Source organism: Ahaetulla prasina, chromosome 1 (genome assembly GCF_028640845.1).
Source record: "Ahaetulla prasina isolate Xishuangbanna chromosome 1, ASM2864084v1, whole genome shotgun sequence".
Classification (NCBI taxonomy): Eukaryota; Metazoa; Chordata; class Lepidosauria; order Squamata; family Colubridae; genus Ahaetulla; species Ahaetulla prasina.
In genome coordinates this window covers 268,643,686-268,671,280 of record NC_080539.1, presented here as the reverse complement: position 1 = coordinate 268,671,280, position 27,595 = coordinate 268,643,686, and the positions used below count along the sequence as shown (strand labels likewise).

At 37.8% G+C, this 27,595-nt stretch overlaps 2 protein-coding genes across 4 annotated transcripts in view; both read right to left on the bottom strand.

Annotated features, from left to right (window-relative positions):
* Positions 1-711: 711 nt before the first annotated feature.
* KCNJ11 (potassium inwardly rectifying channel subfamily J member 11) lies at positions 712-3,841 on the bottom strand. The gene has a single exon (XM_058165188.1). The coding sequence runs from the start codon at positions 3,672-3,674 to the stop codon at positions 2,460-2,462; it is 1,215 nt and encodes a 404-aa protein (XP_058021171.1). The 5' UTR covers positions 3,675-3,841; the 3' UTR covers positions 712-2,459.
* A 4,190-nt stretch (positions 3,842-8,031) lies between these two features.
* ABCC8 (ATP binding cassette subfamily C member 8) overlaps positions 8,032-27,595 on the bottom strand; it is a 67,960-nt gene continuing 48,396 nt past the window's right edge. For 2 of the 3 annotated variants that reach the window (XM_058158602.1, XM_058158610.1), the window contains 9 exons: positions 25,626-25,783; positions 25,168-25,260; positions 22,017-22,119; positions 20,829-20,942; positions 20,385-20,505; positions 20,105-20,235; positions 17,847-17,925; positions 13,611-13,719; positions 12,292-12,680 (listed from right to left, as the gene is read on the bottom strand). In XM_058158602.1, the coding sequence (XP_058014585.1) occupies positions 12,539-12,680; positions 13,611-13,719; positions 17,847-17,925; positions 20,105-20,235; positions 20,385-20,505; positions 20,829-20,942; positions 22,017-22,119; positions 25,168-25,260; positions 25,626-25,783 (1,050 nt within the window). In that variant the 3' untranslated portion in view covers positions 12,292-12,538. Of the gene's footprint in view, positions 8,292-8,904; positions 8,968-9,112; positions 9,247-12,291; positions 12,681-13,610; positions 13,720-17,846; positions 17,926-20,104; positions 20,236-20,384; positions 20,506-20,828; positions 20,943-22,016; positions 22,120-25,167; positions 25,261-25,625; positions 25,784-27,595 lie in introns of those variants that run through there. The other variant, XM_058158619.1, reaches the window with a different exon arrangement.

Genomic DNA, 27,595 nt, shown 5'->3' with positions numbered 1-27,595 from the left:
TCTTTTCCTTGGATATTATTTCTGAGGACCATATATAGTTAATTAAGATTGAAACTTCATCCTCCTGACCTCAAGAATGATGGAGAAAAGATTCATGAAGGAAGCAGAGCTGTTTTTTTCAAAATAAACTTGAATGTTATGACTTGTAACTTGCTTCTTTTCTTTCTTTTTTATATCACAATTAACTCCTGTGGCTAATTATACCTTTTAATAAAGGGCTAAATATATACCCTCAAGATTGGCTAGTTAATTATTTAAACTATGCAATGGCTTATTCAGCCTTTAGAATAAGGGTAGTTTGCCAGAAAAAGTGTTCTTATTTTATGTGGTTTGAGATATGGAAAGGGAGGATGAGTTTAATTATCCACCTTTTCTAAAACGCATTACATTAACCAAAAATGTAAGTAATTCTATATAATTTTGTTCCTAAAGAAGCAGAATTAATATGTGGGCATTGCTAGAGATTGGAATTCAGAAATAAAAGCACATCTATTACCTTTTGATTAAAGTTCTCAAATTCCTTAACCACAAAAAATACAAAGTTGTGTATGAAACTATTTAACAATAACTAAATAGAGGCATATTGTAAAGACTGAAAGGATCATCTGGGAAATTAAGAGTGCACATGTCCCTAGAACAAAAGGACACAAATGCAGAAATTGTAAACATGACATATAAAAATAGTCAATTATAGTAAACCACATACTTTTAATAGCAAACCACATTATCTTAATAGCACGCACTTTAGTATTTTTTTAAAATAAATGCACTTTTTATTTTGGGGTTATTGATATATAAAATTAACATGGTTATGCCACTTTATTCCATGTTACAGACATTTCTGTAACTAATGACATAAAAATATTGCCTTATTATTACAAGTAAAAACTAAGGCATGCATTTATAGTTAAATATATACATGCTAATTTTAAATACATTAAGACTTTATCTTTGGAATTCAATGCATATAGTATGCTGTTTGGTAAATAAAGTAACACCTTTTTTGATAACATCACTATGCCTAATCCTTAATTTACTTGCAATAAATTATGGAATTTAATCTCTAACCTTTGTACATCTATTAGATTAATTAAATTCCTGACCTAATCTGGTAAACTGCCCCATTACAATAGGTCCTCATTTTGTACCAATTAATATAACATATATTTATTTTATTTCTAGCATGCTTTCACTCCGAAGAAACAAGGCAGCATAGTAGAATTCAGTGAGGTAGGTATGGCTACAGCAAAAGTCACTGACCCAGGATTAGCAGGGAGTTTCATTGTTGAGCAGAATTTGAATCATGGTTCTCCCTCATCCAAGTCCAGGACTGCGGAATTTATAAAAAGCCATCAATTAAAATAAATAAAATTTGATGCAATCTTATTAAATGATGCCATTTGATAGAGATAGGAATTGACAGCTAGGATTACATTTGTCAACCCTACTGCTTCTATTTGTCAGTGAATATTATCAGAACTGAAAATCAAGGCAATGAGGAAGGTCAAACCAGTCGGTTACCCAGTATTTTTTCCTTAAAAATATCTGTATTTTTTTAAATGTTATCCTTTTTCAAAAAGATCAATTTTCAGTTATAACATTTATACAGAAAGATCTACTCCTGCAGTTAAGTTACATAAAAGTGCCCCAAACTAATTTAATATTATTCATACAAATAATATACAGTGTTTAATTTTAAGTAAGAAAGATTGGGATAGCAGCAAATGGTGACCATGGCACTCTAAACCCTGAAGTTAAAATCCTATATTCACTGAATTAAAAATAAGCCCTCCTGAACTCAGTGGAACTTACTTTTGTGTAGAACTGGATAGGACTGTACTACTCAGAAATTCATTTTTTCTTTTGCAGACCACAACTGTGACTGCTTTCCCTCCTAATTATCTAATTTTAAAAAAATCTTTTTTCCCTGTATGTCCTAACACAACCTGTGGAATTAACTTTATTGTATCATCTATTGCGTACCATAAGCCAATATACCTCCTAATTCACCGGTAATAAAATGAAGCATGCAGTTATCCTTTTTGAATTGAATCAATACATTGATTCGTTCAGTATAGCATCGCCACATCAATGGACACTCTTGCGCCTATACTGTCTTTTTGTAAGGATAAATAGCTGATTACAGTATTAATGCCTTTTCATTGTGGAAAAAGAAATAATTCAATCCCAAAGATAGAAAATAATTCTTAAGAACAAAAAAAGAGACGTCTATCTTTCTGAGAGGTTTGCCTATCTCAAGTACAAATACAGTACATAAGAAAGCTGAAGAAAGCTTTATGCATGCTCAGTTTTCCTGACATTACCCTGAGTCACACACTTTGTCTTGCACCACAAACATTAAATATAGTCCATATCCCGGTGGAACCAACCTGTAAAATGAAACAGAGGCTGCCTCCAAGTCTCTTATGCCTGCTGTCAGAGGCAAGTCCACAGAGTTGTCACAAGGTCTCCTCAGATATGGTAAATTTGGGCTTTAACCTAACAGACCTTTTCCTGATGGTGCCTTTGGGTGACAAGGTGATAGTGTCCATGATACTCCGGTCTTCTTCCAGTTGTTTGGCTGTGCAGTTTGGAGTGGGCACCTTCACAGTGTTGCCAAACTTGGAATAGTCTACCGAGTATTGTCCATCCTCCTCGGTCACAATAGGCACAAACCTCTGGCCCCAAAGTATTTCATCGGCTAGGTAGGAGGTCCTGGCTTGGGTGGTGATGCCAGTGGTTTCCACAACCCCTTCAAGGATGACAATCACTTCCAGGTCCTCCTGGTGAGTGAGGCTGGTGGGGGCCACCTCGTACAGGGGGCTAGTCTTGTCTATCACGTGGTAAATGATGAGCGGGGAGACCAGAAAGATGCTATTGCCTCCCACCGGGTTCTCCATCTGGATCTCGATCTGGTTGAGGGGCATCACTTCGCCCTCCTGGCTGGTGCTCTTCTTGACCACCTGCATGCGGATGGTGGCGCTGATGATCATGCTCTTCCGCAGGTCGCCCACGCGCAGCATGAAGCAGAGCTTCCCCCCGCGGAGCGCGATCACGGCGTGCTTGCTGAAGATGAGCGTCTCGGCGCGGTGGTGCGCCTGCGAGGTCTTCATGAAGATGCAGCCCAGCATGATGGCGTTGATCACCAGCCCCACGATGTTCTGCACGATGAGGATGAGGATGGCGAGGGGGCATTCTTCGGTCACCATGCGGCCCCCGAAGCCGATAGTCACCTGCACCTCGATGGAGAAGAGGAAGGCGGAGGTGAAGGATTGGATGTCGGTTACGCAGGGCACGAAGGCGGCCGACGCCTCCCGACCCTCGAGCCCGGCTTGAAGGCGGAGCTGCTGGGTGTTGTGGTCCAAGTCCCCGTGGGCGAAGGCGATGAGCCACCAGATCATAGCGAAGAGCAGCCAGCTGCACAGGAAGGTCATGGTGAAGATGATCAGCGTGTGGGGCCACTTCAGGTCCACCAGGGTGGTGAAGACGTCCTGCAGGAAGCGGCCCTGCTCCCGGATGTTCTTGTGCGCCACATTGCACGCCCCGTTTTTGCCCACGAACCTGGCCCGCCGCTCCCGGGTCCGGTGGCGCGTGTGATCGGGGACATCCTCGGCCAGCCGGGTCAACACGTATTCCTCCGGGATGATCCCCTTCCTGGAAAGCATGGTTGGCATGGGCTACCCTATCCCCTCCCACCAGCACCACCACCGAGCCTGCCCCGGCTACGGCCACGTGCCCGCCACCGCTGCGGGGACGCCAGCCAGCGGAGCCCCAAGGCCTCTTCGCCAGCGGTCGCGCTGCCCTGGCCCGACTCCCCTTCTCCGCCCAGCCAGTGCCGGCGAGCGCCGTCCGCTTCCCCCCCCTCCCGCCCCCCACCAGCTGCGCACGCCAATCACAGCTCGCTTCGACTTCGGCGAGGCGGCGGTGGCGGCGTTTCGTGACTTGCTCCTGACGGCTACGGGCGACAAGCCAACTAAAAGGGTCGTCCGGGCTTTTGGAGGAAACCCGGCGCGAGGAGTCGTCAGGTGGCGGCGGCCGCCTCGCTTGACCGCCCGTTCTCTACTCTAGAGACAAATAGAGCCGGCAGGGGGCGCTCTGGCGCCGGGAAATCCCAGCGCGAAGGTTTCCCTTGAGGATCGGTTCAGGTAGAACTCCTGGAGGGCAGAGGGCCGACCGCCGCTAAGAGTCCGGTGTGTTTTCAGTCTTTCCTCTCAAAATCACTCTCAGCAGCCAAATATTACATGTATGGGCTATTAAATGATACAGGGCATAAATAATTAGGACGCTGCCCGCCTCTCACCTTCGGTAAGAAAGTAGAAGTGAGATGTTCTTGAATTATATTCTCCTAAAAGAAAGGATATAATAATCTCTGTCGGTGAAATTGATTCACAGGTTAAATACCATTCTTCTATTAATTACAGCTATTCTTATTCAGCTATGAAACATAAACATTGAAGTATGAATTTACTGTTGGAGTGAGAAAAAGGGGCCAGACTACAGATCTGGAATTCATCTGACTTAAGGAAATAAAAATTTCTTATTGTATTATACCTTGGTTTTCCAACCTTTTGGCTTGCCTGGGTCACACTGAATGAGGAGGAATTGTCTTGGGTGGCATATGAAGTACAGGTAGTCCTCGATTTACAGAAGTTCATTTAGTGACCGTTCAAAATTACAATGGCACTGAAAAAAGTGACGCATGTCCGTTTTCAGAGGTACAACCTTTGCAGCATCCCCATGATCATGTGATCAAAATTCAGATGCTTGGCAACTTTCATATTAATGCAGTTGCAGTGTTGCAGGTCATGTGACATCTTTTGCAACCTTCTGACAAGCAAAGTCAATGGAGAAGCCAGATTCACTTAACAATCAGGTTACTAACACATCAACTGCAATGATTCATTCAACAATTCAGCAAGAAACCATATAGCAAGAAAATCCATAAAACAGGGCAAAACTCACTTAAACAATGTCTCACTTAGCAACTAAAATTTTGGGCTCAATTGTGGTTGTAAGTCGAGGACATCTGTATACAATATTGTTAGTTACGAAGTTGTGTCCGATCCATTGATACCCCATGGACAATGTTCCTCCAGGCCTCCCTGTCTTCTATCATCCCCCGGAGTCCATTTAAGCTCACACCTATTGCTTCAGTGACTCCGTCCAGCCACCTCATTCTCTGTCGTCCCCTTCTTCTTTTGCCCAACTTTCACAGCCATACATTGCAACTGGGGAAACTATAGCCTTGACTATATGCACTTTTGTTGGCAGGGTGATGTCTCTGCTTTTTAGTACGCTGTCTAGATATGCCATAGCTTTCCTCCCCAGGAGCAAGCGTCTTTCAATTTCATCCGCAGTGATCTTGGAGCCCAGGAAAATAAAATCTGTCACTACCTCCATTTCTTTCTCATCTATTTGCCAGGAATTGAGAGGGCTGGATGCCATGATCTTAGTTTTCTTAATATTGAGTTTCAAGCCAACTTTTGCACTCTCCTTCTTCACCCGCATCAAGAGGCTGTTCAGTTCCTGTTTAAGAAGGCATTCTTATCTCTTCTAGCTAATCTCTGGAATTCTGCATTCACAATATAACACAATATAGTTAGTATATACAAATAACATAAATAACATGTGGTCCATGGGCTGCGGATTGGACACATCTGTATTATACTTTTTACAAAGTTACATTTCATACCAACTGCTAATTTCATCATACTTTAGTATACAACGGCTGCACTATAAAGTTATGTTTTACATATTGTAGTCCAAATAACCATCACATTCAAAAGTTCCTCTTCCAAAAGTTATCTTCCAAATAACTCCTCAAAAGTTATTCTGTTTCCCTTTCTTGATAAATTTTAATAGTTCAGTTTGCAGGATCAATGGGAAAAACGAACTTGGTAATGAGAGATTTTAGAAAAGGATTTGAAAGCATAGCAGTGCAATGAATAGTAGTGTCTTCAGATTGTACTTTTACATAAGTTAAGCCAAAAAGCTACTTAGAGGAGCATGCTTAGTGCTACATAGATTTCCCCCTATCCCTGATATTTTTTGGCAAAACAAGGCAACATATGTACCTAATGTTCCTCCTTCCTTTCTTTGCCCACAACAACCCTATCAAGGAACTGGCCCAAAATCACCCAGCTGACTTTCATGCCTAAAAGAGGAGTAAAACTTCTACTCTCCTGCATTGTAGCCTGACACCTGTACCATACTGGATCTCAATGATGCATAACCTAAATATTACACTTCCACAAAGACTGCCTATTTAGTTAGAGCTTGCCTTTGCTTCAGGAACTCAAAGTGGTGACCATCATATTACCTTCTATCTTTTTTCTCTGCAATCACCATCCTGTGAGGTGGGTTGGGGTAATTGAAGGATCCTAGAAATGGAGCTATTCTGGGATAATACAGAATATTTATTCTTCACCTCTTGATATCCTTCTGACAGCTGATGGGTTTTAAAATCAGCAACTTTTCCTCTTGGCCTTTCCATGGTTTGACAGAATCCCTACTTTATATTTTTCTGTGTTAGGCAGCAGTTCTGACGGACCAAGTGTGTTCTCTCCCTCAGGCATGCAGAATCTCCCCCAACACGTGCATGTTTCTTAAGCAGGTTTAATATGGGGTGCAAACACAATGAAAATCTTTGTCACACTTAGGACATAATATACTGTGCTGGCTGAGAAAAGTGTGTATAAATAGTATAGAAATTGGCTCATGGGTCTACTGGAAAATGAGTGAACCTTGAAGGGAACTATGATATAATCTTAAAGAGAAAGGATAGATGATACATTCATTTGAATTGCTTCAAAGAAGATTGGAAGCTGATCCTTTGTTTTTTTTTCTTTTCTTTCTCTTTCTTCTTTGTTTCTTTGCTGTTTTTCTTTTATGCTTATTTTTACTATTGCATACCTTTAATAAAAATTATTTTAAAAAATGGATGAATCTTCTGTCCATACTAATGGCACATGTTTCTATATGTTTAGGAACCATAAAGGTTTTGATAGAATTTAAAATTGAAATACAGAGATTTTAAAATCATAAGAAGTGTGAAGACTGATATTTAACATGCTATATGATTACCACTGGTCAAGTATGCAAAATGTTAGTAAACTGTAGAATGCATATTTGACAATTATAATCTGTATTGTTTTATTACATGAGCTAAATTGTTAATAGGAGCGAATTGTTCAGTTTTTGGCATATCATGTCTGCTTCTTTGTTCCGGATTTTGCATTATATTTTCATTTAACTACTTTTGACAAGTAAAGCTGCCAGTGGCTTGAAGTCTCAATAATATGGAAAATAGTTTTTTGTTAAAATTGTCTATTATCCTGCCAACATATACAGGAAGTCCTCAAACTTTGTAGTTCCAAGTTACAAGGCATTGAAAAAAGTGACTTATGACCATTTTTCTACTTTATGATCATTGCAGCATCCTCATGGTCACAAGGTCAAAATTCAGATGCTTGGCAATTGGTTTGTATTTATGACCGTTGCTGTGTCCCACGATTATGTAATCACCTTTTGCGACCTTCTGACAAGCAAAGTCGATGAGGAATCCAGATTCACTTAACAATCCATGTTACTAACTCAACTGCACTGATTCATTTAACAACTGTAGCAAGAAAGGTCATAAAATGGGGCAAAGCTCACTTAACAAATGTCTCACTTGGCAAGATAAATTTTGGGCTCAATCATGGTTGTAATTCTAGGACTACCTGTATTCCATATGCATGGATATTCAAATGTACATGACTACAGGTGTAGTTACAGAATTATTTTGCTGGTGTAGTTTTTGCCTGTTAATAGATAGACATGGCTTAATGTAAGGTGTTAACTTTTAACATCCGGCAGAGCATTAATTTAAATATCTCATCATGCAAATTTGATTTTATTTATTTTCAAATTTTTTATTCATTATGAAACTTGGAGGTAAATCAGTGGAAAAGAAAATATATATAACTCAATAGCTCCTACTGGAAAAATAAGATGCTCACACTTTAAAAGGTAAAGCAAGTGTACTTTATTTCTCAAAAACTTATAGACTAAGTTTTTTATTATTAAATATTTTTTATTTACAGATATTTTACATAATTAGAAAATTGATAATAAAACTGTCCTTTCAAATGGTTTAATTACTTATGTTGCATCTATTTGTCTGCTTGAACAAAAGAAGCAAACACACTGTCTTCTTTTTCCAGCAGAACTTCTGGTTTGTCATATTCCAAAATAACTCCTCTCTTCATGACAATAATCATATCAGCATTTAGAATAGTGTGCACCCGGTGCTGTAAGACAAACAGGTATGGTTAAAATTTTAATTGCAACATATAACTATTTCTGAAAGATACAAAGTCTTCTCCAATCAAATATATTTTGGAATGCAGGCCTCATAACTGCCAAATGGATTCTTCTTTTCTATTCTTTTCTATTCAAAATACATGTTTCAGAAAATAATATGCTATTTTGGCTGAAAATATTTTACAGGCTGGCATGAAAGTTGTTATCACTTTATTTTCATCAAATCACATAATATACCCACTTCACAAAGAACCTTATACTAGCTTTTTTTTTAAATCAAAAAGGCAGACTTGGTTTGTCATTGTTAAGGAACAAGATAGCTTTAATCTCTACAGTGTTATGTTAATTATATTTTCATATTATTAATTTGCATGTTGACTATATTCTTTTATTGGTTGCATTGCTGGAAAGATATAAAATCAATCAGCCATATTCCATTGCTGTGACCATTTACAGAAAATTATGGACAATATGGTTCCTTAATTTGTAAATGTGTCTATATAAATTGCAATAATAGGAATACTGCTTTTGAAGCAGGAAATAAATAGGCTCAGAGTTACAAATTGATAACATTTCAGCAGTAAAATATAATATACTTACTGCAATTATCACTACTGTGCGATCAGCAAAGGCAGTCATTACAACCTTCTGAAGAATGTTTTCCTACATAAGTAGATAAATGTTTATATTAATTAATGAAATCCCTTATATACATGGAAACACTGAGCAGTATTTCAATAATTAGTAAAGAATTTTGTCTCCTTATAAAACCATTATGTATCAGGAATGTTTGAACCACTGAACTTACAGTTGCCATATCAATAGACGCTGTGGCTTCATCCATGATTAAGATACTTGTTTTCCGTACGAACGCTCTGGCTAAGCAGAACAGCTGTCTTTGCCCTTGGCTGAAATTTTCTCCACCTTCTGTGACTATTGCATCTGATTAAAACAAATGTTTAGAAAAGGAAGGTTACATGGAAACTCATGGATATCTTTCCTATACCAATTCATCACTCTTAAATCTCACTTTCTCATACCCAAGCATTACTTATATTATGCAATCTAGTATTCCTGACTATGTTATTTCCATTTAATTTCCAAATTCACATATTATGTTCCTCTGTCCCCTATATACATGCACATACACAATTACGCTATTTGTACAGCTACAGATTTCTTCGACCAGCATGCAAAACCACACCTAACAGACACATGACTAGGGACTGAGATTACAACGATCAGTTTTGCCTCCTTTGTTTTGTTTTCATCCTATCCCTGCAAGTATTTTTTTCATTTCTGTCTTATGAAGGGAGAAATGAACTCCAAACTTCAGCTGACTGAATAGGCTTGAAATGCAGTAATAGACATCTTACTTCACTGCTTCCTTCACCCATTGAGGATACCGTTGTCCCACTGCATAGTGACAAGTGCAATGGATAGAGGATTTCATGCCGCAGTAACATTTTAATTTAATGGCTGCTATTCATTCTACACTGGTCTAAGTTTCAAGGCAATCTGAAAGCCATTGCAGATATAATTGCTAGGATTCTAAGGAGAAGCTAAGGAGCACCCAGGCCCTGATTTCCTTGGCTATCTACAAGCTCATAGATCCAATTCATGATAATTGCCTATGAGCTATCAGGTGCAACTGAATGCATAGATCCTTGGGTATTACACCCCTAAATGCTTTTGAGCCCCAGTATTTAAGAAGGGGAATAGGCTATGATGTAATGGGGCTGTGGTGTGGCTCAGGCTGTAAGAAGCCTTTTATTAAACACAGCTGCCTGCAATTACTGCAGGCTCGAGTCCCACCAGGCCCAAGGTTGACTCAGCCTTCCATCCTTTATAAGGTAGGTAAAATGAGGACCCAGATTGTTGGGGGGGGGGCAATAAGTTGACTTTGTATATAAATATACAAATAGAATGAGACTATTGCCTTACACAATGTAAGCCACCCTGAGTCTTCGGAGAAGGGCGGGATATAAATGTAAAAAAAATAAAAAAAATAAAAATAAACTTGAGACAGGAACTTCTTGTTGGCAGCTCTTTGACTATTATAGAAAGTTAGCCTCTTCCCCTATCCTAGAAGAATGAAATATTTTGAGAAATATTAAAAAGGCAGAATATTATATTTCTGTAAAGGAAAAACATGCTCTTAGAAAGCAGCCCCCACCCTTCTTAATAGCTCCAGCAGGACTGGGCCAGTTTATTTACAAAACAAAAGACCTTCAGCTCAAGGGTGATGGGATTAAGGCATGATCCCTCAGGACATAATAGGATTAGCCCTCTACCATCTCGCAGCAGAGCTCACCACATGGCACAACAAGCCCCTTTACTGCATCACCCAGCAAGCTTCAACCAAGCCTAGGACTCAGACAGCCTACAAAGTTAGCAATGGCCCCTACAGCAGCCAGTAGCTTGCACAGGAACAGGAAGCTCAAGGGCAAGGCCCAAGAGATGGTATAAATAACCCTCACTCTCTACTCCATGTGGTCATGTGCTTGATGGTTCTGCTTCATTTAACCATCTTTCCAATCAGCCTCCATGTTTCCAGTGTCTCTCTCCCCACTTGGAACTGAACCAGATAGATATTTCTTCCAACACTAGGAAGCTTCTTCCTTTAGGAAACATAGTGCCTCCCCCAAAAGTAAACCTTCAGATAAAACTGAACAATGGTAATATGGCCAAACTTTGAGAATGTAGCTTGATCACTGGACTGCATTACTTTGAAATTATGTGTATAGTATCAACCATTTTCTGGAGAAAGACATTTCTAAAGAAAATGAACAAATTATAAATATAGTTAGAATTTGTAGTCTCTATCTGAAACAGCTAAAATTCAAGTAGAAATGTTTTAAGTGCCGGTCTCTCCACAGTTAAAGGAATCATTCATTACCTAGCCCCCCAGGTAAAGCTTTCACCACATGTTTCAGTTGTGCTATTTCCAATGCTTCCCATAAGGTGCTGTCAGTGCATTTCTTTTCTGGATCCAAGTTAAATCTGCAAAAATAAAAATGACTAAAGAGACTCAAGCTTGTCTGCATTTTTATTAATCTGTAGCGAGCACAATATATTATTACTACTGATATGTCTTATTTTAATGCAAGGTATGGGTCTAGCAAATGAAACATTTTTTCAATGTAGCCACATAACCACCATATAGATACATTCTTCATTTCTGGAGAGGTTGTGGGATATGATTAACAAAAGCCTAAGAACAACATCATCAAATATAGAAATACATTTATAAAAATGTACAAAAATAAACACAATAAACTGTTTATTTTATCGGCTGTAGAAACTGCTTCTTTGGATAGGAATTAAACAAAATGAATATTCATTTTGGGAGAAGGCGGATATAAATGTAAAAAAAATAAAAAAAATAAAAATAAACTTGAGACAGGAACTTCTTGTTGGCAGCTCTTTGACTATTATAGAAAGTTAGCCTCTTCCCCTATCCTAGAAGAATGAAATATTTTGAGAAATATTAAAAAGGCAGAATATTATATTTCCGTAAAGGAAAAACATGCTCTTAGAAAGCAGCCCCCACCTTTCTTAATAGCTCCAGCAGGACTGGGCCAGTTTATCTACAAAACAAAAGACCTTCAGCTCCAGGGTGATGGGATTAAGGCATGATCCCTCAGGACATAATAGGATTAGCCCTCTACCATCTAGCAGCAGAGCTCACCACATGGCACAACAAGCCCCTTTACTGCATCACCCAGCAAGCTTCAACCAAGCCTAGGACTCAGACAGCCTACAAAGTTAGCAGTGGCCCCTACAGCAGCCAGTAGCTTGCACAGGAACAGGAAGCTCAAGGGCAAGGCCCAAGAGACGGTATAAATAATCCTCACTCTCTATTCCATGTGGTCATGTGCTTGATGGTTCTGCTTCATTTAACCATCTTTCCAATCAGCCTCCATGTTTCCAGTGTCTCTCTCCCCACTTGGAACTGAACCAGATAGATATTTCTTCCAACACTAGGAAGCTTCTTCCTTTAGGAAACATAGTGCCTCCCCCAAAAGTAAACCTTCAGATAAAACTGAACAATGGTAATATGGCCAAACTTTGAGAATGTAGCTTGATCACTGGACTGCATTACTTTGAAATTATGTGTATAGTATCAACCATTTTCTGGAGAAAGACATTTCTAAAGAAAATGAACAAATTATAAATATAGTTAGAATTTGTAGTCTCTATCTGAAACAGCTAAAATTCAAGTAGAAATGTTTTAAGTGCCGGTCTCTCCACAGTTAAAGGAATCATTACCTAGCCCCCCAGGTAAAGCTTTCACCACATGTTTCAGTTGTGCTATTTCCAATGCTTCCCATAAGGTGCTGTCAGTGCATTTCTTTTCTGGATCCAAGTTAAATCTGCAAAAATAAAAATGACTAAAGAGACTCAAGCTTGTCTGAATTTTTATTAATCTGTAGCGAGCACAATATATTATTACTACTGATATGTCTTATTTTAATGCAAGGTATGGGTCTAGCAAATGAAACATTTTTTCAATGTAGCCACATAACCACCATATAGATACATTCTTCATTTCTGGAGAGGTTGTGGGATATGATTAACAAAAGCCTAAGAACAACATCATCAAATATAGAAATACATTTATAAAAATGTACAAAAATAAACACAATAAACTGTTTATTTTATCGGCTGTAGAAACTGCTTCTTTGGATAGAAATTAAGCAAAATGAATATTCATTTTGGGAGAAGGGCGGTATAAAAATCTAATTAAATAAATCTAATTAAATAAATATTTAAATATTCATTTTATATTATAAATTATAAATATGCATTCAGATAAGAATAAGAAACAGTTAGACTCATATTCTTATAGTAACATTTAGCAGAACATCATTTAAATGTGGTATTTTAGTGGTATTTTAATAGTATTTATTTTGTAATAGGAATGTTTATTTTATCTGGCTGTAAACCGCCCTGAGTCCTTCGGGAGAAGGGCGGTATAAAAATTTAAATAATAAATAAACAAATTTAAATAATAAATAAATAAATAAATAAATAAATAAATAAATAAATTTCAAGAAGAGGCACATATAGAAAAGTTAAAACACTTTTTTTGAGCAACTTGTGAACTATGGAATCAGGGTTGGTAGATCACAGTCTCAACCAAAAACGCATCAAAGCATTAAAATTTTCCATTTCCTTCATTTATTATCTATCGATATTAATGGAAGAGCAACTTCCATCAGAAATTAACTATGTTTTTGCATATTATTCTTTATCCTAAATGGGACAATTAGATGACTAAATTTGATCATTGGAACACTTACCTGATTGTGCCACTGAACAAAACGGGGTCTTGGAGAATAATCGACAATCTGGATCTCAGAGTTTGTAAAGGAAGCTTGGCAATATCTATGCCGTCTATAATGATCCTTCCTGTTGTTTTTAAAAACACACACATAAAAATTAATACGGTTAATATATTTTCTAATGATACGAGATTATACTGATGGGAAATAAATCATATCATAGAGCAATAATTCATTCAATTAACATGGAATATTATAGCTTATTATATTATAATTATAGCTATAATTATTTTGATTATTCTTTATGCCACTAAGAATTATTTGATATACAGGACTGGAAAGAGTATGTTTGTGTCTTATTAATAATAAAAAAAATAGAGAAATGGAAGCATGACATATCTTTAATCTAGAGAGCGATAGGTTGCTTAATATAAAGCAGTTCATGATCCAGCCAAATTAAATGTTTTTAAAGCTTGTTAAGTCTCGGAAACAGAAAATTCTGATTTGGATCAGTGCAATGAGAAAAGTTTCATTCAAAGTGAATGGTGATTCAAGGTTGTTGCTGTTGGTTTTTTTAATCCTGAAAATACTGATGCTTGCATTATTTATGTATAAGCATCTAAAGGATGAAACAAATCAATTTTTTAAGAAAATGAGAACCAAGATTTTCAGGATAGGAACATGTGCATTAAATGTCAAAGATGGACCCAAAGGTGAATGAATGTCATGATGCTAAAATGAGTGGATTAAGTAATAAAAGCAGCACTATAGTATTGATAATCCTGCCCATTAGGAAAGAAGTGAAACCAAGCAGCTGTGCATGGACCCGCACATGGAAAGAGTTAAGACCAATTTCTGAAACAGCTGCACAAATAGGAATGATGCAGTTGCTTTGATTTGAGAATAAATAAAGATCAAATATCAAAGGCCATGAGACTATCTGCTGTAAAGAACTTACTTTAAACGTCTTATACAACCAAGAAAAAGTTGCAGATGAATTGCATATCTTTGAAAAAGAAATTAGTGATGGGTCTAATTAGTGATGGCTCAAGTATGATTCTATCAGCAAATTCCTGGCAACTTTTTCCACCCAGCAGTTAAAAGATGGGAATCAGCTAATCTTGATTTTATTTTAACTAACGGGAAGACAAAGCAGAAGGAAAAATAGGGAGAAACTGACCACATGAACTTGAAATCCTGGATTTTAAGGGAAAATGAAGCCAACAGATACTTTGAAATTTTTTAAAATTTCAAATTTAAAAATAAATTTGAATAAACTATGATAAATAGGATTCCATAGCACAGGGATTTCAAACTCTATTTCACTGAGGGCCACATCAAGGTTGTGTTTGACCTCGGGGGACTGGGATGGGCATGGCCAGGGTGGACATGGCTAGCTTGACGTTACTTGTGTTGGGGGCACCTGTGGTGGCCCGAGTGCTCTGCCAGTGAAAATGGGCTCCCGACCTCCACTTTTAGCTGCAATGACTTCCTGCAATCCTCTGCCAGTGAAAACAGAGCTGTGTTTTCGCTGACAGAGGCACCGCGGGCAGGTCCTTTGCTGTTTCCAGGTCGGCCTCATGGCCAGATCTAAGCACCTTGTGGGCTGAATCCAGCCCACAGGCCTTGAGTTTGACACCCCTGCCATAGCAGGACAAGCTAATGGAAGAAAGAGGCAAGAGTTCTTAAAAAGGGACATGTTAAAAGTAAAATTATAGATAACTTCAAAAAGGGAAAGATGGAAAGATGTCATATAAAATCAACGAGGTTGAACAAAAAGCTTAATTAAAGTGAACTTCGAAATGGTCACACAGGATGTGTGTAGAGGTATAGGGCACTATGGAGTACATGTGGTTGATCTGGAGCTGTAAGGTTTATTTAGAAAGCTACAGGTCAGATATGTTCAGAATGGTACAAAGAATTCAAATAAACTGAAAAGGGGTTTCTTCAGATATATTCAAGGCGAAGGACAAGTATATCAAGTTTTCATTGAAAATAGCAAAAGAAAAGGCACTCTTATACCCACGTCCTATTTTGGCTCAATCTTCTTTATAAGAGATTATGTACTCCTCCATGCATTTGTGACCAGCATCCCATCTTGAACTTAATATGGTCAGATAATGCCTATTGACCTCAAATGAGTACAAATGCCCAAGATTAAATGGATTACATCCTAGGGTAGTAGGATAGTAAAGAAACTTGCTAAGGATTTTGTCCAAACTATCAGTTTTGAGAAGTCCTGGGGTTGAAATACCAGATTACTATAGGAAAATAAATACGAGCCTATCTTCAATAAAGGAAAAAGCAAGTCTCAGAGAATTACAGACCACTCAGTATGATACCAAAACCTGGGAGATTCGAAATTCTAGAGCAGATTGTAAAGTGATTCAATTGTAAATACCTAACCCTATGACATTCTGATTAGCAAACTAATTAGATATTAGATGTTTGACGTACTTACAAGTTAGATCCCTAGCTACCTAGAAACCAAACTCAAAGAGTGGTGGCCAATAGTTTGCTATCTAAAAGAGATCAGGCGGGATGACATGAGGCTCACTCCCTGTACTCATCAGCATTTTATTAATAATTAATTATATTTTATGAATTACGATGTACCCCACCCATAATGTACACTGGGTGGTGTACATGATAAAATAAAACAATAAAATAAAAAATTTGAATGCTTCCAGATTTGCAGGTGGAGCAGCTAATATTATAATTATTGTGTATTCCATATCAGCGCCCCCCCCAACTTTTTGGGCACCAGAGACCAGTTCCATGGAGATAGGTTTTTCTGTGGGCAGGAGGGAGTAGGTTTTGCGTCCCACAGATGAGGCTTAGCTTGTTTGCGTGGCCCGCTTGCTGGTATACTGTGCTGGGTTCCCTGTTCTATATAAAAGAAAGAGAATTCTCTCTTATAATATTAATAAGTTAAAAAAGTATATGAAAATAATTTGAGATTTAGTGGGAAAAAATTGGAAATGTCTTCACTTCAGGAAATTAACTCTAGTGCATAGTACAGAATAGGGGAGATTTGGCTTGGAAATAATACTAAAAAAAGAACTTAGAATTGAAATCGAACATATGCTGAACATAATAATGTAATCTGAGTAATGTAACATACCAGTTACAAAGAAAAATGCAATTTTATTCTGCATGAATAGAAGTAGTTTCCAAACTACAGGAAGATTTCTTTCCACTGTATTCTCTGTTGGTCAGGCCCCCACTTCAAGTTACCAAGTCCTTGAAATACTGAAATCTGAATAGAGCAGGATAAAGAAGCCGAGGAAGGAACTTTTGAACAGAGGCTGAGAGATAGAATAGAATAGAATAGAATTATTTATTGGCCAAGTGTGATTGGACACACAAGGAAGTTGTGATGGTGCATGTGCTCTCAGTGTACATAAAACAAAAGATACATTCATCAAGAATCATAAGGTACAACACTTATTGATAGTCATAGGTTACAAATAAGCAATCAGGAAACAATATCAATATAAATCATAAGGATACAAGCAACAAAGTTACAGTCATACAATCATAACTAGAAGGAGATGGGTGATGGGAATGATGAGAAGATCAATAGTAGTGCAGATTTAGTAAATAGTTTGACAGTGTTGAGGGAATTATTTGTTTAGCGGAGTCATGGCGTTCGGGAAAAAAACTGTCCTTGTGTCTATTTGTTCTGGTGTGCAATGCTCTATAGCGTCATTTTGAGGGTAGGAGTTGAAACAGTTTATTTCCAGGATGTGAGATATTTCTTAAGCCCTGAAAAAAGAGGATGGGGAGATATGATAGCTCTTTTCAAGAACCTGAAGAGCATGACAAAGAAGTAGAGTGAGAGTATTCTGTTATCTCTGCGTGCATGTCAAGGGTAGTGGATCTTACATTCAGGTAGGAAAAATCGTATTGAATGTTAGAAAACTGGATGACTTTAAACAGAGGCTGGACAAGAATTTATCCAATTGAATTGGGTGATCTCTTCCACTCCCATTATTCCAATGGAATAGGCAGGAATGTTTCATGGCCACTTTTAGCCTTACATGTATGCTACATATTAATTAACTTTACAAATCAAAATTAGATGGTAATCCCTTGCTAGGGTTGAGGGAAGCAAATTGAGCAAAATATACTTTGTCTTCTTGAGATAGTGTGGGGAGGGAGGAGAAGAATGGGAAAAAAACAGGTGGTCCCTTTGTTATAAAAGAAAACCAACGTTAAAATAAAACAAAAATGAGAGGTGTACAGATTTACCTTCAAAGGCATCAACCATTCTAAAAAGGGCTAAAGAAAAGGATGACTTCCCACTGCCTGTTCTGCCACATATTCCAATCTGCAAACCAAAAAAATAAAATATCTGAGCTAGGAATGATACAGGGGTTAGTATTAAAAGTACACAGTAGAAGCATAAATTTTCAGTGGCAGGTTAGATTCATGTGAAGATAAAAAATTATTAAAACGTGACTTTGCACTTAGAATAGAATAGAATAGAATAGAATTTTTTATTGGCCAAGTGTGATTGGACACACAAGGAATTTGTCTTGGTGCATATGCTCTCAGTGTACATAAAAGAAAAGATACTTTCATCAAGGTACAACATTTACAACACAATTGATGGTCAGTATATCAATATAAATCATAAGGATTGCCAGCAACAAACTAAGTAGAAAGTGCATCTATACATATCACAGATCCTTTTCACATTATTAATTAATATCACTTCATGTCTTTCTCTTTTAATTGCATAATTTCCTGAGACAAAAATTGGAAGATTATATACAACATTATCTGTCCGTGATTAGAATGACTCCAGTCCTGCTCTAATGCAAATTTGGAGAGCTGGTCCAGGAGAGGAAAAGAAAAACCTACTGCATGAGATATCATCCCAAAATGTGACCAGAATATACTGAAAATTTAAGAACAAAATATAAATGGCATATCATGTGATTTTTAAAAAAATATTAATGAATGATTTGAAAGGTTTTAAAAAGGGGAGAGGTTGATTTTTAACTAATGTATTGTAAAAATAAAAACTTGAATGAAAAACCTTAAATGAAAAACAAATCTATATGTAGTCTTAAGTGCTATATCTTATGGGACTAAAAATCTATGCATATTTATCTAAAAATAATTATGTAGCTTAATTTACTAGGGCTTACATCCAAGTAAGAATACAAAAGATACACAACAGAAAATAAGTTCATCAGAACAATATAGTCTCAGAATCCTTTTTTAATAGGAGGAGGGCTATCCTATGTAAGATCCATCAGTTACTTCCATTTTGTTCAGTGGAGGTCATTACCTTCATTACATTGTCATCTACCGGTATGTAGGATTACTATATAATAATATTATAACACTATTACTAATAATAACCAATTTGAAGGCTTAAGGCACCAGGCTAGAAAGTTAAGAGACCATGAATTCTATTTTTATTTTGAACATGAAGCCAACTCTGAGAGTTTGGGCCACTCACTCACTCTCTCTCAATCCTGAAAAGGAGCAAGTAGTTAAGAATGTTGCCAAGAAAATTGTAGGCACTAGTCCAGGTATTTGCCAGGAATCAAAATTAACTCAAGGGACAAAATTCTCTCTCTCTCTGTAACTTATCTCCTTCCCTCTCCTGTTGGATTTTCAGATCCAGATGCACAGCAGGTACTGGCCATCAACTAGACATTGTAGTAGAAGAAAGCTGTGGTGTTACATGTAGCAGTGCCAAGTGACAGCAACGTCAGAATGAAGGAGTATGAGGAGTTGGACAAGTACAAGGGTCTGAAAGAGGAATTATAGAGTAAAAGCCAAAATGGTCCCAGTAGTAGTAAGAGTACTCAGGGCTGCGACTCTTAAGCTGGGAGAGTGGCTCCAATAGATCCTGGGAATGACATCTGAGTTCTGTCCAGAAGAGTGCAGAGCTAGGAACAGCTAAGATACTCCCCACAACCCTCAAACTCCCAGGTCTCTAGTAAAGAACCAGACTGAGGAAGAACCAGACCACTCATGGGGTGAGAAGGCATTATTTTTATATTCACAGCTCTAATCTAAGGAATATGTTTCTGGAATAATTGTCTGTTTTTGTCTGCTGGATAAGGTTTTATTTAAATTGAATTTATTTGTTATAGGGTTAGAATAGAATAGAATAGAATTTTTTATTGGCCAAGTGATTGGACACACAAGGAATTTGTCTTGGTGCATACGCTCTCAGTGTACATAAAAGATACCTTCATCAAGGTAAAACACTTAACAGCACTTAATGATAGTCATAGGGAACAAATAAGCAATCAGGAAACAATATCAATATAAATTGTAAGGATACAAGCAAGAAAGTTACAGTCATAAGTGGAAGGAGATGGGTGATGGGAATGATGAGAAGATTAATAGTAGTGCAGATTTAGTAAATAGCTTGGCAGTGTTGAGGGAATTATTTGTTTAACGGAGTGATGGTGTTCGGGAAGAAACTGTTCTTGTAAACAGTTTAGTAAACAGGTTAGTGTAAAGATAAATGTTTTTATTACCTTTTGTCCTGGAGAGATATGGGCACTGACATGTTTTAGCACAGGCTTCAGAGTACTATCATAGCGGACACTCAGATTCTGTATTTGAATCTCCCCCTGATCAGGCCAGTTCTGAGGAATCTGCGCTGGAGCTGAATCCAAAAAGAAAATAGCACACGGCTGTTTGCTTGTGTATATGTATATATTAACCATTGGAAGCAAACATGATTTTTTAAAAGAATCCAGCGCTTCATTAAATATAACTAAACAGGTTCTTCTGTAAGTCATACAACATACTCACAAAGCAGCCCTTCATAATTTTCAGCCTCCGTTTTTATAAGGGCATTGAGCCTTTTCACAGCTCCCAGTTGAAGCTCCATATCAGCCAGGTTGCGAACCATCCAATTTAGATAATTAGACACCTAAAATCAATATTTAAGTAAGATTAGAATTTGCAGTGCGCATATAAAACAGAAGATGCTTTGAAGGCTATCACAATTATCTATTCCCAAAAGAAAAGGAGGATTCTCCTTATGCAAGAGTCTGAATATTTTGTAGTTATTCCATACAGCAATAAGGCTGTTCATATGAATAAAAATTATTGGAAATGTATATCAGCATTGTTGACCAAATCAATTTACTCAAGTTAATTCAGCATGCAATGTACTACATGCTGTATGTTTGGGAGAAAATACACATTGTATCCCTTTGAATGGAAAGAACGTATTTTCTTTAATTTGCTTACCATCAGAGCATAGGTTAATCCTAAACCTACAAGTCCTGAAGAGAGTTTATTGTTTTGAGCATTGGTAATGGATGTAACAGCTGCAATAAGTACCACACATGCTCCAATATATTCCTAAAGACATAAGAAATGTGTGAGTAATGCCAACATCCAAGAAAGTACTGTGGTTCTTATTCTTCATCACATTTTTACTTAGCCCTTCCACCAGAAATTTTAAGTAGGGAACCCAGTTCTTTTCCTGTTTATTTTATTTTGCCACAACCACTGAGTTAAGACAGGCTAGAGAACAACTGAAGATGTTAACCCACTAACACTTGTAGTTGAATAAGGATTTGAACAAAATGTCTATTTTCTGATTAAATAAGCAAAACAATATTAGTAAACATTTTCCCATTGAGTTCAGAATTAAATTAAGTTAAAAACTTATTTATTTATTTATTTATTTATTTTATTTATTTATTTTATCACATTTATATACCGCCCTATCTCCCAGGGGACTCAGGGCGGTTCACAGGCAAGTAAAAAGCACATATAAATACAGACTAAAATAACAGTTAAAAAACTTATTCTACATGGCCGAATTATTAAAAGCAACATAAATAATAAAACCAGTATAAATTTAAAATCTAATCCAGTCCTGCGCAGATGAATAAATGTGTTTTAAGCTCGCGACGGAAGGTTCGGAGGTCCGGAAGTTGACGAAGTCCTGGGGGGAGTTCGTTCCAGAGGGTGGGAGCCCCCACAGAGAAGGCCCTTCCCCTGGGTGTCACCAGACGGCACTGCCTAGCCGACGGCACCCTGAGGAGTCCCTCTCTGTGAGAGCGCACGGGTCAGTGAGAGGTATTCGGTAGCAGTAGGCGGTCCCGTAGGCGGTCCCATTACAGGAATGGTTTGTAAAAATATTAATTTTTTTCTTTTTTTTTTCATAGGAAGAGTTTAATCTTGTCCGATTTTTCTTTCTTTAATTTAATAAATTCAATCAGCTAAGAATTTCCTGGCTACAAAAACAATAATGAAATAACTTTTAGCTTCTGTATATTGGTGGGTGCAGTTGCTAAAACATGGTCATTCCATTTAAAATCAACTTGCAATAAGATCATAAGAATGACCAATTTTTTGTAAAAAAAGAAAAGAAAAGATTTGGGCAGGGGGCATTTATATATCTTTACACAAGAGTAAAGTACTTGCCATACGAACTTCCAGCCAACGATTGGCAGCTGTAAGGAAAAGGGAAGCGATGTTGTTAGAATCCGTATATTCAAGAAGCTTCTGCTTAAACCGGGATTCATACCTTTATATACATATAAAAAAGACAGATGAACACAGTGGTTATTATAACAATTGTGGTATTTTAAGTTTCTTGTGTTGAAAGTATTCAATCTTGAAAATAGGACACACTAGGTAAAATAATTATTTGTTTCATATTTTTCTTCTACTCTCTATTTATTTCGTCATAAATAAATTATTGCTGGATTTATGCAGCAACTAATGATACACTACCGTGTTTCCCCCAAAATAAGACCCTGTCTTATATTTTTTTGAACCCCAAAATATGCACTTGGCCTTATTTTCGGGGAGGTCTTATTATTTTAGGGCACGTGGAGCAAGACGAGGCTCCTCTTGCCGTCGTACCTGATTTCCAGCTCTGTCTCCCTAACTGTAACCAGAGGAAATGGCGGGGACCGGCCATGCATGTGTTTAAATATTTTCAGGGAGAGCTTATTTTGGGGGGAGGGCTTATTTTCAGGGGAGGGCTTATTATCCAGGGAGATCTTATTTTTGGGGAAACATGGTACATTTATATGGAGAGGAAACGAAAGAGGTTAGGGGTTTGGAAATAGCATGCAGAGCTGGTGAATTATTAGCCTATATTTGAAAACTGCAGCTATCAAAATCTGAAACTGTTAGCATGAGGTTAAATAAAGCAAAGAGGTGCTAACTAGCTTTTTAACTTGTTTTTACTATAGAGCTAATTTTAGAAACTCAAGATCTGAGTTCTTTCCTTAGTGATTAGAATTCAAACTTCAAATGTCACTTCTAAAGCACTTAAGGCAGCTGAAAAGAATATCTAAATATAGCTGAGTTCCCCACAGAGGTTTGATGGTAAATAAAATACAGGAACTGATAAATGTCTAGTTCAATTTGGATTAGAGGTTTGTCAGCTAGTTTGAATTCAATTCATAAGAGTTTGGCCAGCCAGCAATTATTTTAGGCAAAATCTGAAATCTGGAGAAGACATTTTAACCCAATGATAACATAAGGGAGGTAGCATGAGGGACATTCTGTATGCAAAGCTGCATACAGAATTTCATTATTGGTTAGGGAATTTTTATCTTCTTCCTGTAAGGGGAAAATTAGAAATTAAAAAGAGAAAGTAATCAACAATTAAAAAATATAATGGAACAGTAGGTCTAATTTGCTTGTCAACATATGTTTTAAAAAAAAGCTAATTAGCAGGAAAAAATTTCCAACAGACTAACAAATATGTCATAATTATAGTAATTAAAACATAAATATAGAACTAATTTTGTTGTTGCTATTCAGGTAGTTCATAAAACTGAAAATAGTTTGCAGGCTATGGTGACTCAGTACACATCAGCATAATTACTGATGCTAAATGTAGAATATAGGCAGGGGTGGGCTTCAAAATTTTAGCAAGGGGTTCTCTGCCCAGTTGCTGGGTGGGCGTGGCCATGGTGGGAGTGGCCTAGTTGGCCTCCTACACTATGGTGGGGGGGCGTTTTTGCCCTTCCCGGGCTCCAGAGGCTTTTCTCAAACTTCTGGGAGAGCGAAAATGGCCTCCCCAGGCTCCAGAGGCTCTATGGAGGCCGAAAACAGGCTTGTTTCTGGTCCTCCCAAATTTCTGGTTGGCCCATTTTTTGCCTTCCCCAAGTGCCTGCTCTTACCTGCATCCAAAACGGGCCACGTGGGGACTCCTGGGAGGGGCAGGGTGGGGTGGGCAGTGCCAGCCAGGAGTGGGATTTGGGGGTTCTCTGAACTGCACAGAATCTTAGCTAGAGGTTCTCCCAAACTCCTGTGAACCCCCAGCAGCCTACCCCTGGATATAGGATGCTACACTTTTGGAAACCGGAATTTTCTACTGAAGCATATTATGTTGTTTCTGATTCCCCCCCACCCCCAATTGATGTACTGGTCCATAGCTTGTTGGGAACTGAGCCACGCAAGCAGTGAGTGAGCATGTGAAGCTCCATTTGCACATGGAATTAGATTGGCGCGCAAAACCATCTCCTTCCCCGCCCACCTGCTACCACCACCAGTACTAGTCTCCGGAGTCAGAAAGGTTGCGAACCACTGCTCCAGTTCCTAAATTTTAAATTGAAGTATACAACATACATTTCACAATCTGTTCAATTGCAGAAACAGGAAGCATCATTAACGCAATTTAATGTGAATAAAAATATTAATGAATCAACATAGAGAAAGAAAATGTTTTCCTATGAAAACATGAAAATGAAACACAGGAAGTTCCAGAAAGAAGATGCTAAATATCTAACTAGATAGAAGCAACTGACATTTTTTCTTAACTCTATTCTTGGTATCCCTAAAATCATAGTGTTCACACGGTAACCACAATTGGGAGTAGCAACCCCATTGTTAAGTGGACAAACATGTGACTGGCAATGGATTTATGACATCACTTCCCATTCGGTCATTAAGTGAATTACTATAATTCTTAAGCAAAATAGCACTTACTGCAAATTGTAACTTTACTTCTGTATTCTCGATTAACTCTGCTTATCACAAGCTAAAGAGTATACAATGGTGATTATGTGACTCTGGGACATTGCAATGGTCATAAATGTATGCCAGTTGTTAAACATCCAAAGGGTGATCACGAAATGGTCGCAAATGTGAGGACTGGTTGCAAAGCTATTTTTTTAAACACCATTTTAAGTCTGAGTAATCGTTAAAGAAGTCAGTTGGTAAGTAAGGGCTATCTGTATTAGAAGCAGTGTGTGTCATGCTAAATTATCTGCAATTTTGGCTGTTTTAAAATGTAATGGAATTGTACTTTAATAAAAAAGGAGAAAGTTTGTTTTAATCTCAGAGAATTATTAAAAGATAATACTTTGTTCTACATGCCAAAAGATTAACCTCTCAGCAAGTTTGACAATATTCTTATGTGATGTTTAAAGTTTCAGGTTAACTGCTGAACTAATGGCTTAAAGCCAACAGGAGTTTAATCTTGCATTATTACTCACATTGTTTCAGCCAATTGGTTCTATGATGACAAGAATTTATGCCAGTCATTAAAATCTGGGTACAACCAGTGTATTTCCTGCAATATTAGAAGAATGCAGACTTAAAAAAAAAATACCTGAATGCTCGTATAGTTGTTAGTCCTTCCACTGTCTCTGAAAAGTGAGAAAGTAATGGAAGTTGTGTACTGTCATCCAATTGCTGCAGATCCCTAAAGCAAGCACAAATTAAGTTGTGAGAAATATGTGAGAACATTAATTTTTCACTGTAATACTTAAAATTCAGAAGCGTTTCACTCTATTTTGCAAGCAAGTATAAAATATACCTAACTCGGTCACCCAGAAATGTAATTTTACAATGAGACCCTGTTAAAATTGTAAAAATAAGATACATGGTCCCAAGAGGGTATTATTCTGAACTGAATATTCATGAGCTCAAAAGTGATTAGTTGTGATTTTTCTTTTATTTCGGTTTCCAGAAGGATTCACACAGACAGATAGACACACACACACTCTTAATAGCTTCATATAAAGACACCAGTTCTTCCCATACAGTAATATATTTTGGAATTCTTACCTTGATGCTACTCTAAAATATTTCTGGATGAAATAACACATGATGGCAAGAGGTACGAGAGCAATCACGAATATAGGTGTTACATATGAAATCACTGCAAGAGCTGATAAACATAGCAAGGTAGAACGACTCAGGCACTCCAGGGTGGCAGGGATATGCTAAACAGACAGGCGCATACAAAAAAGAAAAAAAGAAATATTACCCGTGATGTGCTTGAATTAAGTCTTTGAAATCAGCAGTCTTATTTGATCTTCTCTAGTTCAAAAGGAATTAACAATATTTGATTTTAGGTCTTTCAGCAAAATACATTCTATTGAAATTTTATACCTGGTGGGTTGCAGTAGTTTGGAAATAAATGAATCTGGTGCAAAAAGGCAAGAGTTTATCTTAAGAATTAAAAGAGTTATCTTTTATCTAAGTTATCTAAGGATCTGGTGCAAATATCTAGAAGTCAGATGAGAAATGAGAGCAAGGAAAAGATGAAATGGCCGCCTGTTAGACAGCTTAGAATTAGGAAGGAAATCAGAATTGAAGACTTCTAGGGATGAGGTGGATTACCCCAAAGAGTAGAGAGGCAATAAATGAAACTTAGATACGTTAAGTGTGGAGCTATGGGTAGACCCAGAGACACAAGGATACACATACCTCAGTGGTGGGATTCTACCAGTTTAACAACCAGTTTGGTGATCATGCGCTTTGCGCGCACGCATGTACTTTGTGTGCACGTGTGTACTTTGCATATGTGTGCGCCTGATGTGCGCTGCGTGCGTGTGCACAGTTTGAAGAAATCTTCACTTTTGTGTTTCTTCGGGGGGAAATACAGCTGAGGTGTGGCAATCTGCTCTGCTGCGCAAATCAGCTGAGAAGATAAAGGCAGGAAAATAGCATGGGCGGGTAGGGCCATCAGATCGTTGGGGACGGGGGATCGTTGGAACAACAGGTTCGCCCGAACCAGTACGAACTGGTAGAATCCTACCCCTGACACATCTGCAGAGGGGAGGGAGGAGACGAGCAGAAGAAACTTAACCTTGTAGACGTGGCAAAGAAAAAGAGAGAAAAAGGGGAGTTTAAGCTAAGAAAGCAGTAGCCTACAAGATAAATTTAAATGTGATTACATTTTTTTAATTTAGTTAAATTTAAAGTTAAAATTAATTTACATTTAAAGATATTAAGAGCCAAAGATTTGAGGTTATGGAAGAAAGATGGCTACTGAATGATCAAGAAATAAAATCACAAGGCTTTTCCACTTCAGCCTTTGCCCTCCTGAGATTCTATTCTGTAGCTAACAAGAGAGAGGGACAAAGGATTCAGAAGTATCCCCAGGCAGCTCAGCCAAGGGAGAGAGGGAGAGAGAGGGAGGGCGGGAAAGGGAGGGAGGACGGGCAACGTCATCAGTGAATTGGCTGGGGGAGTTTTACTACTAGAAGAGATGAAAAGAGAAGTGGATTGGAGACTAATCAAGGAGGAGGGATCAAGCAGTCAGAGGGGAAAAAAAACACCCATGACAGCTATTTGGGTTTATATGCAAAAATAGCTTTGTGCCAAGGGAGTAGGAAAAATGATTTAAGTACTGTATATGTATTATCTGTATTATGTACTGCAGCTTTCAGGAGATTGTTCATCTGTTTATATACTAAACTACTAGCACTACTGAGCAAAGCCTTGCGGGATGCAGAAAGATTCATCCTGTTCATAAGTAGAGATTAGATAGTTTTCTCAGTGGATTTCAGAGGATGGAAATCACCCCACAGACCTTCTGCCATGCTGGCTGGAAATTTGGTAGCAAATGTGAAGAATAGGAAGCCTGCTTGGGAGATATTTGGGGAGACAGCTGCTTGAACTCAGTACCAGCTATTCACTAAAACAGGAGCTGCACATAAGTAATGTCTGATAAGTTGAATCAAATTTTAAACTGTCATGACCCTACTGCAGAATAAGCATATTTTGCCTAAGAGTCAGGCTATAAGAAG

Coding starts and splice junctions, on each gene's coding strand:
- KCNJ11 (XM_058165188.1), bottom strand. CDS start 3,674: ATGCCAACCATGCTTTCCAGGAAGGGGATCATCCCGGAGGAATACGTG.